The sequence below is a fragment of the Talaromyces proteolyticus genome (genome assembly GCF_021365285.1).
Source record: "Talaromyces proteolyticus strain PMI_201 chromosome Unknown BGW36scaffold_11, whole genome shotgun sequence".
NCBI classification, from domain to species: domain Eukaryota; kingdom Fungi; phylum Ascomycota; class Eurotiomycetes; order Eurotiales; family Trichocomaceae; genus Talaromyces; species Talaromyces proteolyticus.
In genome coordinates, this window is record NW_025764287.1 from 1,094,453 (window position 1) to 1,106,788 (window position 12,336).

A 12,336-nucleotide genomic window follows, 5' to 3' on the forward strand; every position below is an offset into this window, starting at 1 on the left:
ACTTCAGTGTTGAAATTACCGGTCTTGCCATTGGAGAAAGGGTTTTCCGCACTCCTCTCTTTTATCGTTGCTTGCTTATCGTATCTTTGATATTTTCCCGCATGTCTTTCCTATTGAGAAGGTTATTCCGCAACCCTAATCTTCCCCCATTGGCCCACCCACTTTGGATATCACCTTCGCTGTCGGTTGCCCTGCGTCTCGCTATCAAGACTTCTATGTTCCGAGCTCTCAAATTTCAAGCAAGGGGCTATACTACTGGACTTGCTCGGGCTCGAGACGACGGTGGCGGGACCGAAGGCGCGTTTACGAGCAAGTTTTATGATGGAAAGGCCAGAATCTGGGTTGCTGCCTCTCAGGCAGACTCATATATGAAGCGCCATTCCTGGGGCACGAATCGATTGTAAGGTGCTAGGAGCATATAATTGTTTGCCTAACTAATCTCACTCACCCTCGCTCCGCTTTCCAGCTCTTTTCCTGTCCTACTTTACATCTTAAAAGATCTTAGGAAGTGTACTCTTATAATAAAAAAGATAGAAAATATAGATGATAATATTTTTACTCCGCAAATAGTACACGAGGAATCGTGGTTGCTAAGTGTCACATAGCCGTAAAAAATTAGTCTCTATATCACAGTATGCCGGAACTAAACCCCATCCCTGAGTCTCTCTCCATCCCTAACGACTAGAAGTTCCAGCTCACTAGATTCACAGCAACCCTCAAATTTATGAGGGATACGAGCTTAGAATCGTCTTCGATTGCAGTAATTTATCACCCATGTTAAAGTAAAATGGCATAGTCGTCCCCCTTCACTTCTCTGCTCGCTCCCTGATTAGGGGCAGGTCTGCCGATGTCCGGTTCCTGTCTATATCTCTCTATTGGAACAAAGCCAAGGAACATCTGCACAACCTCTGAGATCTCACAGCCTAGCTAGTTTTTCAGCTTTCTTACAAGTGTCATCAGCTAGGGCATCCCACTGCCCATTCCCTCTGTAGATTGGATTCTCCTTAATAAGCGCTTCCCATCTAGATTGAGATAGCATTGGCGCCGAACAATAAGGCTCAATATCTAACTGATCCAAGAGTTTATCCAGTTTGGGAAAAACCTCATCAAGTGCCTTCCGCTCCATCTCAAGTTGAGTGGCCCTCTTTAGTCCCAGGTTTTCAACATACCAGCTGGAATCACTCCTCATCGCACCCGCCTCATACAACGCGAGAAGATCAGGATCGACTCCTGCTTCGGCAGCGGCCTCGTATGCCATGCGAAGTCCGATTGCGACTACCATGCTACGACAATGGCGGAGAATGCGGGCGTTGTACTCCTCCCCGCGGTGGAAATTTGCATCGGTGTTTTGGGTTTGCTCGAGTTCGGCGATGATACCGGCTTCGTGTTGCGCCAGCAGGCATAGGGGTTTGGTGCTGCTGGGGAGTTTGTAGCGGCCGATGAGAAGCTCTGTGGCGAGCCCTACGTCATGAGTCTCTTATTAGGGAGTTGATTATCGTAGCTAAGGGGCAAAATGGAGAGCTTACGAATAGAAAGCACCTGAATATCTCCTTCTGCGATAGTCGTGATCCTAGTCAAAGCCTGGATGGTAATTTAGCTTCTTATTTCCAAGCACCTAAACGATCAGGGGTCTACAACTTTACCTCGAAAACAGTCATTTGATTATGGAGAAATACCCCCTGCGCGCCACTTCGCTCAATTAGACCGGCCAGAGTGTCCTGGCCATGATTGACAAACACGGCTTTGACGATGACCGCTATGCCGTACCTAGATCGAGGATCAAGCTGAGTGTTTGTAAATTGGGTCGTTGCCCAATCAGCAAATGCTTCCAAGACCGAGATTTGAGCCAGTGCATGTAGAACGGGCATGTGCTGCGTACGGAATGAAATGATTGGGGCTCGGTCCCCACCCAAGCCCAATTGAACTGTTCTTCGCATACTATACTTGCCCACTATGAATGTAGCACTTTTCAAGAACGGGATGACCCATAGGCTCAGTGCCAGAGTACCAGCACCAATACGGCCAATTGCCTTCAAAAAGGCTTCACGGAAGTTATCAGGTTTGGCGAGGTCTCCTAGCATTGCGTTCGGGGGGAGTGAAACACCGTGGAATGAAGTGATAGCGTGGTCCATCATTCTTCCACATGCTACCGGTGGGATTAAACTGTGGGTGGTGAAAGATGATAATTAGCCAGATTGTTCTCTGATTTGTTTTGATTGAATAGAATCCGAACATACTAGGAGGTTACTCCCGTGCACATTTTTTTGCCATCTCCTAAGGACACAATGAATGGTCGGACACCTCGGTCCTCCCCGTCAACCATAAGCCTGGCAAAGACCACCGCAACGCGAGGAATCCCGGCAACAGGCATGGAAGGTGGCATAAATCTAAGAGTAGTTAGTATACTAAACCATCTACTCCTAGGAGAGGTGGTATTTTACTTGTAAGAGTCGGGTGTAGGAGACTGGAGGGTGAAACCGCCATCTGACCGAAGCGTGGCTGTGGTTTCCAAGTTGCTCGCATCATTACCGTGGCCAATCTCGTTGAGCATGAAGGAGGTTCTTGCAAGCAGTTATCAGTAAGTCAATATAGACTGGCATTTTAAATTTATGCCGAAGTGCTTCACGTACGCGACGTCAAAACGCACAATTTTCTCGAATAGTGGCCGAAGATCTGGTCTTTTGACGGCATATGTCGCAATTGTTCCAGCCACCAGATTGGTTTGGATACTGATTAGTGCCTGGGCTATAGGGTCCACTACTGCCATCCCATCCTTGTTGAGATGCCAAAATTTGGGGGAGTAGTACAGAACGTCGTCCATTGTTAGAGCTAGATGGAAGAAAAGGTATTAGCTGTGTGACGGCCACCGGCCTTCATAGGTTGACTAACCATAATGCCTACAAAGCTCTCTTGCCCTGAGGTAGGTGTACTCCACATGTTCTATGCGTGGAATATCTTCATATCGAGGTCGAAACAGGTCCTGAGATAGGAAGCCGAGTGTGGATGGATAACTTTGGGTTGGCATCGTGCGTAGTTTGGCTCCCGGAGAAGCATATCAAGCAGAGTTGCTTATATTCAAGAGGGCTTCTTACGCCCAATATATATATGTTAAGAGAAGAGGTTATAGATGCGAGGGATTTCGCCTAGTATGAAGCCTGAATGAGATGGATTGGAGAGTGAGGTTGAATGGATGGATGGATGGATAATCCTGTCTCGCATGTAAGCCCAAAGCGCGGATGGCGTTATCTATTGGGTAGTAGCGCTCCTACCAACATGCTTATGGCCCAGGGGGGTGGTATCAAGGAATTTCATACTATTCCCTTTCATGACCCTACTTCCACGCACGTCAAAAGCAAAACATAATGGCATCTTCCTTTAAGTGAGGACGTGTATGTCAGTGGAAGGCCTTAGTTTGCTTTTTGGAACCAGCTCGGCCCGAAAATTAAGAATTTATCTTTCGCCGAACGTAGGAGTTATGCAAGCCTAGTTGGGCGTCTGATCGGTATGACTGGGTAGACAAGGACAACAAAGGAGAGAAGATGGAAAAAGGCGCATAACAGGGAGAAGCAGCCACGGTAAACACCTATTGGCTCGAGGCACATGTTCCCTGTTTGTGTACCCTCCTCGGCTCACTTGAACCCCCTGCATCGCCAATTCAGCTTATTACTCTATTTTCAAGTATCATCACGCATCAACCGAAGATCGCCGCTCGCCATGGCGTCTTACCTTTTTTAGCCGTCGATTGATCTGCCGCCGAGGTAATGTCACCTCAGTCTCTACTAGCATAGTATCAATGCTATGCCGTCGTTATTTTTGCCAATCTGCCACCTTGGAGCAGGGAACTTAAGAGGAGCCTAAGCAGAAAAGGAAGCAAAGCATATAAGGTCATTTGTTATATGGATATGTAACCAGTCACATGAGGTAATCCAGAACAGTAATCCGATCGGCGAGGTTGGCGCTTCATGGATCGATCGAGATCTAGTCATGTTACCGTGTTGTCAACAAGGACACTGATACTCTTTTGAGTCTAGGGTCTACAAAGTACTAGAAAATCCAAGATTCGATGGCTGATGTACCGCCGCTAATGGTTAGCTGCATTGCTCTTAACCAGAATGAGCTTCCCAGAGCCACCATGAACTACTCCTGCTAGCTTATCGGACGGCATTAAACCTCCAATGGTCAATCTTGAACGTTGAGTTTGCCACGGCAAGTCAGCAACCCGTTACCCTGTGCAACATAGAGCGGCCTTTGTACTGTGAATCACGGAAAGGTAAAAAGCAATTTTGACTTTTGGAACGGTAAAATTTGAAGCAACTCCTGGTGGCTATCTCTCAGTGCAGGCAGATGCCGTGCGTCCGTTCAGAACGAGCTTCTATCAAAGTCCTTCTAGCCATACACATGCCCTAAGAGATGGAGCAAGAGCATGAATCCCAATGCATGTTTAGAGAGTAAATTTTGTGGGAAATATATGCTCTCCATCAGAATGGCAGAAAAAAATTGCCGTAGTGTTTATTCCAAGACATTCTCAAGCCCAGCCTCAGCCTGATACCCGCCAATCCAAGATGAAGTACGTAATGAGCGACTGATGGCCTTGCATGAATACCATATATTAAGAACGAGGAGGGATGTTATTGTATGGTGGTAAGCCCTGTGGCACAGCCAATCGGCTAAGCTGGGGGATACGAACAGCGTGCAGTGAACTAATAATAGGGCGCAATCATAAGATTCAAAGTTGAAATCTTCCACGTCACTCCACAGTCGAGTCCACACTAGCTCTACAAAAGCCTATCGGCTCACTAATACAATGGAATTGCAGAGATATCGTTGAAGAATAAAGTGAGGTTTATTCGCACCCTTTATTTCAGTGCATTTACCAAAGGCAGAATGGCCTGACTGGCACTTTTCTTTTTTTGTGAGTGCCAGTCAATGTCCACTCTTATTAATCCTTGCCGACAGTCACAAAGACGCCGCCAGATTTGAAGCACGATCCCAATCAAGAACTCAACCAATTATCTCAACGACATGGTGTCCAGATAATCCCCATTACGCTACTCAATCTAATCGGAGTACCTGCATACTACACGCATGATATATCACATTTGAGTTATGGATAATCTCTTAAAGGCAAGATGGGGCTAATGCTTGTATAGGAAGGTGGATATGTCATAGAGAACGTCAAGCTCCGATATTTGTGGCTCCGTCTTTTTTTGGTCGTAATTTAATAAAATTGGTGCTGTGCTCTCGAGGAAGCGCAGCGCCCCAACCCTGATATCCTGAGATTCGATTAAGGATGCGTTTCTCCGTCTTTCTACAAGTTTTTATATAATACAGGACTGTTTTCTCATGGCCTCTCTATTACATACGAATTCCTATGTCGTCCAATTTTCTTTCACACTATGACCTAGTTAGATTCAATACAATGGGCTCAGCCAGCTTACGCCAGAACTCGAGTCCTCAGTCTAAAGCTGCAATGACTTGTATAAAGCCATCGAAGTAGATCATAGTGCAGAAATTGGTTCATTTTGAAATTTTCACCCTTTCTTTTATATGAAGAATCTCCCCATACACTTTGATGCAAGCCACAGCCTCGTCGCATCACAAATCTATTCCTATTTTGCGCGCTCTAAACGAGATCGGGCTGCCGTTGCCCTCAGGCCATTTTGTGATTGGCCACAATCGTCCGCTACCAGACGCTTTTGGGATGATCGTCACTTTGGATTCAGATCTTATCGGCACATAATTTCACCAGGCGCACTAAACGCCAAATGGGCCTATTTCTTTAAGGCCTGGGCAAGCCTGATTCATCATCACTGTTCAGTTGTTCACCGATTCGAACTGCAGGCTTCATCCAGATTATGCAGCTTCAAGGACGCAATTGGGACCATGTAATGTGAAAAGGCATCTACTTGAGCAGGTATTGGATCGTGTTACTGTTTTATCCCATACCAAGTTATCAGCTGACTGATGCTGTTTAGGGTCCCACTGTTTGCCGTTCTGTGGAACTCAGGAGTCGTTTATGTCGAGGATAAAGAGCCAGACTTGCGTGACAGGGTATCATATCCCTATCCCTGTCGAAAACATCTTATTTTCTGCAATTATGTCCTACGGCAACCCCATCCCGAGCCGAGATTAAGAACCGATCGATCGATCGGATTTATTTTCAACCTTTTTCTTTGATCTGAATGGTCAGAGGCCGGAGATTGGTGGTCTTACTAGCCCAGTAGCACTTATCTCACAAGCCCTATTTCTCATTCAGGCCTTCATTCACCAACCATCTTACAACTCCGGACAGACCGGAAAAACTCATACTAGCCATTTATGTATGTCCCTTTTCTTTGACAATATGAAGTAGGCCTCTTCCTTACTTACATATAAATACTTGCCAGTTTCCCAGTCAATGAAGGAATCATCGACTTATGTCACTACAACCCGATTTATGACCAGGTTCAAATCTATCAAACCAACTGGGAAGATTCGCAATACGTGTTGGAAAGCTTTATCAACCTAGGTTACGGCCACTACTTTTAATTCTTTGGAAACTCTTAGGCTTTTGTTTTACCATCTTTTTACACCACATGACGACTTTTGTGACTTTCACCTTGAAGTCATAAAACATCGAATACCTGCACACCTCCGGCATCTCTATTTTATCTGTGATTCCTCTTAAATTTCCTAGTTTGAGATAGGAAAACGAAAAATAAATGAATCCGATTATGTCCAAGTCCACCGAGAATCCTTCTGCGTCTGTAACGTCAGATGCTGAATGGCCCCAGCTGGCTGATATCATCAAAATTCGTCAAGAATGGGATGACCAGTTAGAAGCCACCATCACACGGGCTCAGGATATTATGAGTACGTCCCATCATATAACCATAAGCACATATACAGAAAGAAATACAACTAATACTTTCCTTTTCACGAAAACATAGGACAACAAGGAAATCGAGAAAGAGAAGCTAAACTACGTGCCAATACTGTACAACCCAAGCCCAAAGAAGCGTGATCAATTGTAATCAAAAGTCAGGAAACATGGTTCTACAGCTCCTTTATGTCTCACTGCATATTTCTCTCCTTATTCGACTGTTAGTCTATACAAAAAGCGATGATGTTGTCGATTAGTTCTATAAATAGTGACTAGATAGATACCTCGGCTTTTGTCAACTAATTGGAGTGCAAAGCGGGGACGGAGTCTTTTCTAATTTGGGAAATTGTATTGGACCAATTATACAAGCCGAAGATCTCTATCGCACCGATTTGATGTTTCCTTTTCTTCCTTTCTTTTAAAGGTTCAGACACCACTTGTGAGAGGTAATTGCTTTCGTCCACTTGTGTCTACTGTATAGTACTCATGTGAAAAGCGCCGATATTTTAACAACTCGAAAGGTGAAGATAGTGATGAAGGGGAGGGCTTCGTTGATGCTGAGGAATATCCTTAGGACGATTTGTCGATAGTCAGAGGAATAGTGGGTAGAAGGGATATTAAGTTAACTCCGTAGATAATAATATAGCCCATTAACAAAACATATTTGCTGGGTTTAGAGGTCCTAGAACTGGGGATAGAGCCGGTCGGTATGATCCTAGGGACCCTGCTTGTATATTCAGGCACTATTAAGGTAAACAATTAGATGCACTATAGAAACTAGAAGAGAGACAATGGCGCTTATAAGATGTCTACCTATACTACGAAGCCTATATTCAGGAATAGCAGCCGATATTCAGGATGTCTCTCTCTAAATCTTGCAAACTGCCCACCCCTACAGAAGCCAGAGAGGCCGCCGATTCGATAAGACGTTCAACAAAAGGAGGAACCCAACCATACTTCCCAGTTCCCTTTCCCTCTTTGAATCTGATGGTCAAATTTGGTCGCAGCTCTATCATCCCTGAGGGTCAATGCTTATGGACAATTCGAACATACCTTGGTGATATCGTGCCTGTTCCAGAAGTCTATGGATGGTGTAAGGATGACGGAGAGGATTTCCTCTATATGGAGTTGGTGAGAGGTGCCACCCACAGCGACCTTCACCCCAGTAACATTCTTATTACTCGGGCTGGGGAAGGGCAGGCCCGTATTCTAGCTTTGATTGATTTTGAGCAATCTGGTTGGTATCCAGCATATTGGGAGTATTCCAAAGCTCGTTGGACAGCAGAGATAGGTGGGGAATGGGAAACAATGTATCTCCCCAGGATTCTAGAACGGCACGACGACGCTTATAAACATTGGGATTATTTTTGCCTGAGTCTTGGGGTTTGAGAAGCGGTTAAAATTTCCCCTAGCATAGATAATTCTTAGTTTCAAGTATTGGAACGCAGGATTAAATCAATTGAGACTAATTATTTGATGATTAATCTTTTAGCCGTTGCCTGTGCAAATTTAACTAGCGACACGACTTCTTTGGTTTGAGGACAATCCTGAAGAAACGGATGCTGATGGGTGTTAGAAACACTGAATTCTGGAATATTTTCAAGAACGACTCACCTGCAAGAGATCTTTTGAGTCTTTAGACGTCGTTGAAGTGAGAAAGTCTACCGCCTGCAGCGTCCAACGCATAGGCTCCGCAAGCCTAACGTGATCATCATCTGGTCGTTCTTTCTCTATTAAAGTTACCATCAGAATCCTCAGGAAAAGTACGACAGTTTCAGGAATGATACCACCTTTGACGGATTCGTTTCTAAACATTTCTCCTGGGGTAAATCGGATAAATCGGATCAAGGATCAAGTACCGTATCAATAATTAGTGCATAGCAAGTTTGGAAGATGATATTGCATACTGTATGTGGCAAGACCTAGTTGGCTTCGGGAGAAACCGGATTGGACAGCAGGAACTCAGCCTTCAGACCTTTTGATCCTGGGTACGCACGTCGACATACGTAGCAAACACGTATTCATAGAATTCGTGCATAGTCTTACTATCTCTTATACAGTACACATGACGTCCTCTCCTGAGCGTATCTTGTTGATTCTATCTAAATGAATGAAGTAATTGAAGCCCATCGTGGGCGGAGCGTAGCAATGTTCGACAAAAATGTCATTGTGTGTAGCAATATATTCTAATTCGGGCTGTCGAGCCGAATTAAAACCGATGTTCCCAGTACTAAGTATTGCCATTCAAGCCTCTCTATTTTATATTATGCTAGACATGTTTTGAGGCCCACATCCGACTTCTCATGGGGTTCTTCACTCTACTTCGCTAATTTCCAATAATTCAACCTCGGCCTTGATCACTTCGAGATCTCGGTATCAATTGTTGAATATCTGCATCCAGATTGTTAAGATCAATATGGATCTGATGGAAAATCTAATCAAATGAGCGGCTATTATCACTGACATAGATATATACAGGATGTGAATCACATCCAATATCTCGTTAGATAAATACAACATTGGGGCGGCCTGCAACGCAGAGCTAAACGGTTTTTCAGCGGTTGAATTGTGGGATGCTATTGTTTCCGAATAGAATCCAGCAATTAAATCCTTAACAGAATCGTTTGTCTTTAACAGGGGCATTTTCGATAACGGCTCTTTCAATTCATATACTGCCCCGAACTGGCGCCCAGCGTTATAATGTACAAACAATTCCTCGCCCCAAGCCGCTTTTATGCGCAGGGCGATTCGAGGACCTTGTAGGGACTAGGGAGTCTCGCGGCCACCCTCCTGGAAACCAATTCGAATGGATTTATCTAATATAGCTTTTACTACAGCTATCTCTATAAGTCAAGTATCTAAATAGTAGCAGGAAAGTAAATCATATTAATAGTAAATACTAATACTAATAGTAAATAATAGCGCCGGCCCTAAAGCAGGCTAAAGAGGCTAAGGCAGGGGCTCTCCCCTATAGGCTCTAGGACAGGGCCGCCCGCCCGCCCACAGTGGACCGATTTGCCAGCTGACATCACGCGTTTTTCAGTCAATGTTGACTTCAAGCATTGCTCTATACATTGCTCTATACATTGCTCTATACATCTGTTGAATCTACTGAATCTGCTGTGTGAGATAGCTGTGTCAGTGTATAGTATGTTAGGAGTTTGCTTGTCCATGTCTTGCTTTGTCTAACCGCTGTTTGCTCTGATTGTGATTATTCTGTTCCCCCCGGAACTTTTCTCCAGATCTACTTTGCTTATCCGCACATCCCGGTTCCAGCTCCATGAAGAAGAATCTCTTGCGCAAGAGAGCACCAGCAGACACACTGGGGATAAAGGCTTGGGCTTTGGAAAGCAATGGTGGTATGTGCTGCCTTTTATCTTGTTGTGTGCGACTGTGGATGCCTCCCTGCATGAGCAGGCCCCATCGGGTTGGAGGTTGACGATGTCATACCCTTTATTTGTTTATCTTTCTTGTCTCTTCTTTCTTTCTGCTGTGAAACAACTTCCTCTTCTGTGACCCCAAAATACCATGCTCCTTGCACCCACTTTATTCGCTTGTCCAGCCATTCCAGACACATTCCTCCGAGGACGACCCGTCGAATGGATGACACGCCCCGCTTGAGTCCGCTCAAGCGGATGAAAAATGCCATCAATAAGAAACGAGACCAAGCCGCTGATAAGAACGTTTCCTCCTTGCTAGATGCGCCGCAATTGAATCTCCCACGTGTCGAAACGAGATTAGATATGCACAAGACGAACGGCCTATTTGATCCGCTTACGCCAGCGCCAGACCGTCGCGTTGTTTCGAATCCAGGGGTAGATATAGACGGTTAGTTCGATGATAAAGTTTGTTGGTGGGATTATGCTGATTGTTTGTTCTCATAGATGGGATACCGCAGCCGACTCTCGATGCTGCGCCAGAATGGACGTCTGCTGTCGGCCACGCCAGCACCGGCAAGTCGGGCCGTGTTATTCACAACCTGCAGGAAGATATTGCGCGGCTGAAAAGAGATCTGAGTGTTTATCGATCGCGGGCTGAGGAAGCCCAACACACAAACGAGACCCTGAAGGAACAAATAATCAATATCGGCGAGCGGTTGCGGAATTCAGAGCAGTCCAATGAAACGAACCTAGCGTCTATTGCTCGCAAAGACCGCAAGATCGAGGACCTGCGCACTGAGGTACAGAATGAAAAGGCGAGGCGTGTGAGGGCAGAGGCGGAGACGTCAAAGGTCAATCAGTTGATGTCAGAGGAACAAGACGAGTTTCATCGCAAATGCGCGGAGCTGCAGGAGTCGGCGAATCATTACACAGCGCAGTACGAAGTTCTATCCAAGTCTTCGTTGAGAGAAAGGGCCGACACGCAGCGGAAATTGAAGGGACTCCGCGACGACCTGCTGGCGCTTCGCAGCCAGGCAGAGAAGAAAGACAGGGAGCAGGAGAGGCTGGACGCGCTAATAGACCGACAAAACCAGGAGCTCGAAGCCGAACGAAAACGTATTCAAGAGATATTCAACGCGTATGACTCGTACAAGACCACTCGGGACCGAGAGCTCGAGGATTTGATCAAGAAGGGGCGCAACAACCAAGCGACTGTGGACGCTGCTGTCGCGTCGCTGAAGGAGGCAGAGGATAAAATGAAATGGGTCATGAATATCAAGAAAAACATCGAATGGTCAGAATAGACCGACCTAACCTAGCACCTCAAAGCCATGATATCTTCAACCACTCGCCTTGCATTCAATCCACTAATTCGACTGTCGCATCTCATCTTGCATCTTTTGCACCCGCCTCAACCCGGCATTAATTCACCTGATACCCATACATACATGTCCCATCTTCATCTCCAGGCGTTGCTCAATTTGGTCTGGCCTGCATTATTCGGGACTTGGAGCCCACAACTGCAGTCTCATTTCGTTTTCTATTTCAGGCGGCTTGGAGCATCATCCTTGGTTTCGGTTCAGAACGCTTGTATAATCCTATCCATAATTTCTATTGTGTTCATATATTGGCCTAGACATTGTCTGTACAAGTGACTACAGCTTGTTGTTATGAATAATGAAGAGATCTTACTGAATATAGATTTTCTCTCACCCGAGCTTCCTGTCCGCAAAGCAATAACAAACAGACCAGCTGCACATACCCGCTGCAGCTGTTTGACCTGCCTCAATCAGCTGACAGGTCTTTGTATATATTGAGCATTTGCACTATCACTGCTCTCTCACTGCAGTGATGCAAACGTAGGAAGTTGCTCGGTCCCTCTTTCCTCTTTCTGCTCCGCCATCCCACACAGTCCACCGGCTTCCACATTTTTCACTGTTTTACACTGTTCGCCGCTGACTTCTACTGATCTTCCACTGTTTCAGTGACCCTTCACGGACTTTCACTGACTTCTCTTTGCACATCTTCGTCTCTTGTCTTGATATTTCAGATCACCGTCTGTAAATGTTTCACGCGACTGTTTATTCCTTTGAG

General features: G+C 45.5%; 4 protein-coding genes across 4 annotated transcripts; 3 read left to right on the forward strand and 1 right to left on the reverse strand.

Moving 5' to 3' along the window:
• Positions 1 to 101: 101 nt before the first annotated feature.
• Positions 102 to 404, forward strand: BGW36DRAFT_363190 (uncharacterized protein; the record flags this gene model as incomplete). The annotated part of the gene is made up of 1 exon (XM_046214443.1): positions 102 to 404. The coding sequence occupies one exon, from the start codon at positions 102 to 104 to the stop codon at positions 402 to 404; it is 303 nt and encodes a 100-aa protein (XP_046068183.1).
• A 224-nt stretch (positions 405 to 628) lies between these two features.
• Positions 629 to 3,177, reverse strand: BGW36DRAFT_42969 (uncharacterized protein). Its single transcript, XM_046220725.1, has 7 exons — positions 2,890 to 3,177; positions 2,631 to 2,829; positions 2,442 to 2,561; positions 2,238 to 2,387; positions 1,644 to 2,163; positions 1,527 to 1,581; positions 629 to 1,461 (listed from the first exon to the last, which is right to left on the reverse strand). Exons 1-7 carry the CDS (start codon positions 3,023 to 3,025, stop codon positions 917 to 919), a joined length of 1,725 nt encoding a protein of 574 aa, XP_046068184.1. The 5' UTR covers positions 3,026 to 3,177; the 3' UTR covers positions 629 to 916.
• Positions 3,178 to 7,688: 4,511 nt separating this feature from the next.
• BGW36DRAFT_387159 (uncharacterized protein) lies at positions 7,689 to 8,323 on the forward strand. The gene has a single exon (XM_046217082.1). It carries the CDS (start codon positions 7,721 to 7,723, stop codon positions 8,249 to 8,251), a length of 531 nt encoding a protein of 176 aa, XP_046068185.1. The 5' UTR covers positions 7,689 to 7,720; the 3' UTR covers positions 8,252 to 8,323.
• Positions 8,324 to 10,461: 2,138 nt separating this feature from the next.
• Positions 10,462 to 11,546, forward strand: BGW36DRAFT_431411 (uncharacterized protein; the record flags this gene model as incomplete). The annotated part of the gene is made up of 2 exons (XM_046220978.1): positions 10,462 to 10,690; positions 10,747 to 11,546. The coding sequence occupies 2 exons, from the start codon at positions 10,462 to 10,464 to the stop codon at positions 11,544 to 11,546; spliced, it is 1,029 nt and encodes a 342-aa protein (XP_046068186.1).
• Between the last annotated feature and the right edge of the window lie 790 nt (positions 11,547 to 12,336).

What these genes read in the sequence shown, in the direction of transcription:
- BGW36DRAFT_42969 (XM_046220725.1), bottom strand. Translation starts at nt 3,025, where the DNA reads ATGCCAACCCAAAGTTATCCATCCACACTCGGCTTCCTATCTCAGGAC. An exon ending in AGAGCTTTGTAGGCATTATG is followed by an intron (nt 2,830 to 2,889) that starts GTTAGTCAACCT and finishes TCTTCCATCTAG; the next exon opens with CTCTAACAATGGACGACGTT. An exon ending in ATCAAATGACTGTTTTCGAG is followed by an intron (nt 1,582 to 1,643) that starts GTAAAGTTGTAG and finishes ATTACCATCCAG; the next exon opens with GCTTTGACTAGGATCACGAC.
- BGW36DRAFT_387159 (XM_046217082.1), top strand. Translation starts at nt 7,721, where the DNA reads ATGTCTCTCTCTAAATCTTGCAAACTGCCCACCCCTACAGAAGCCAGA.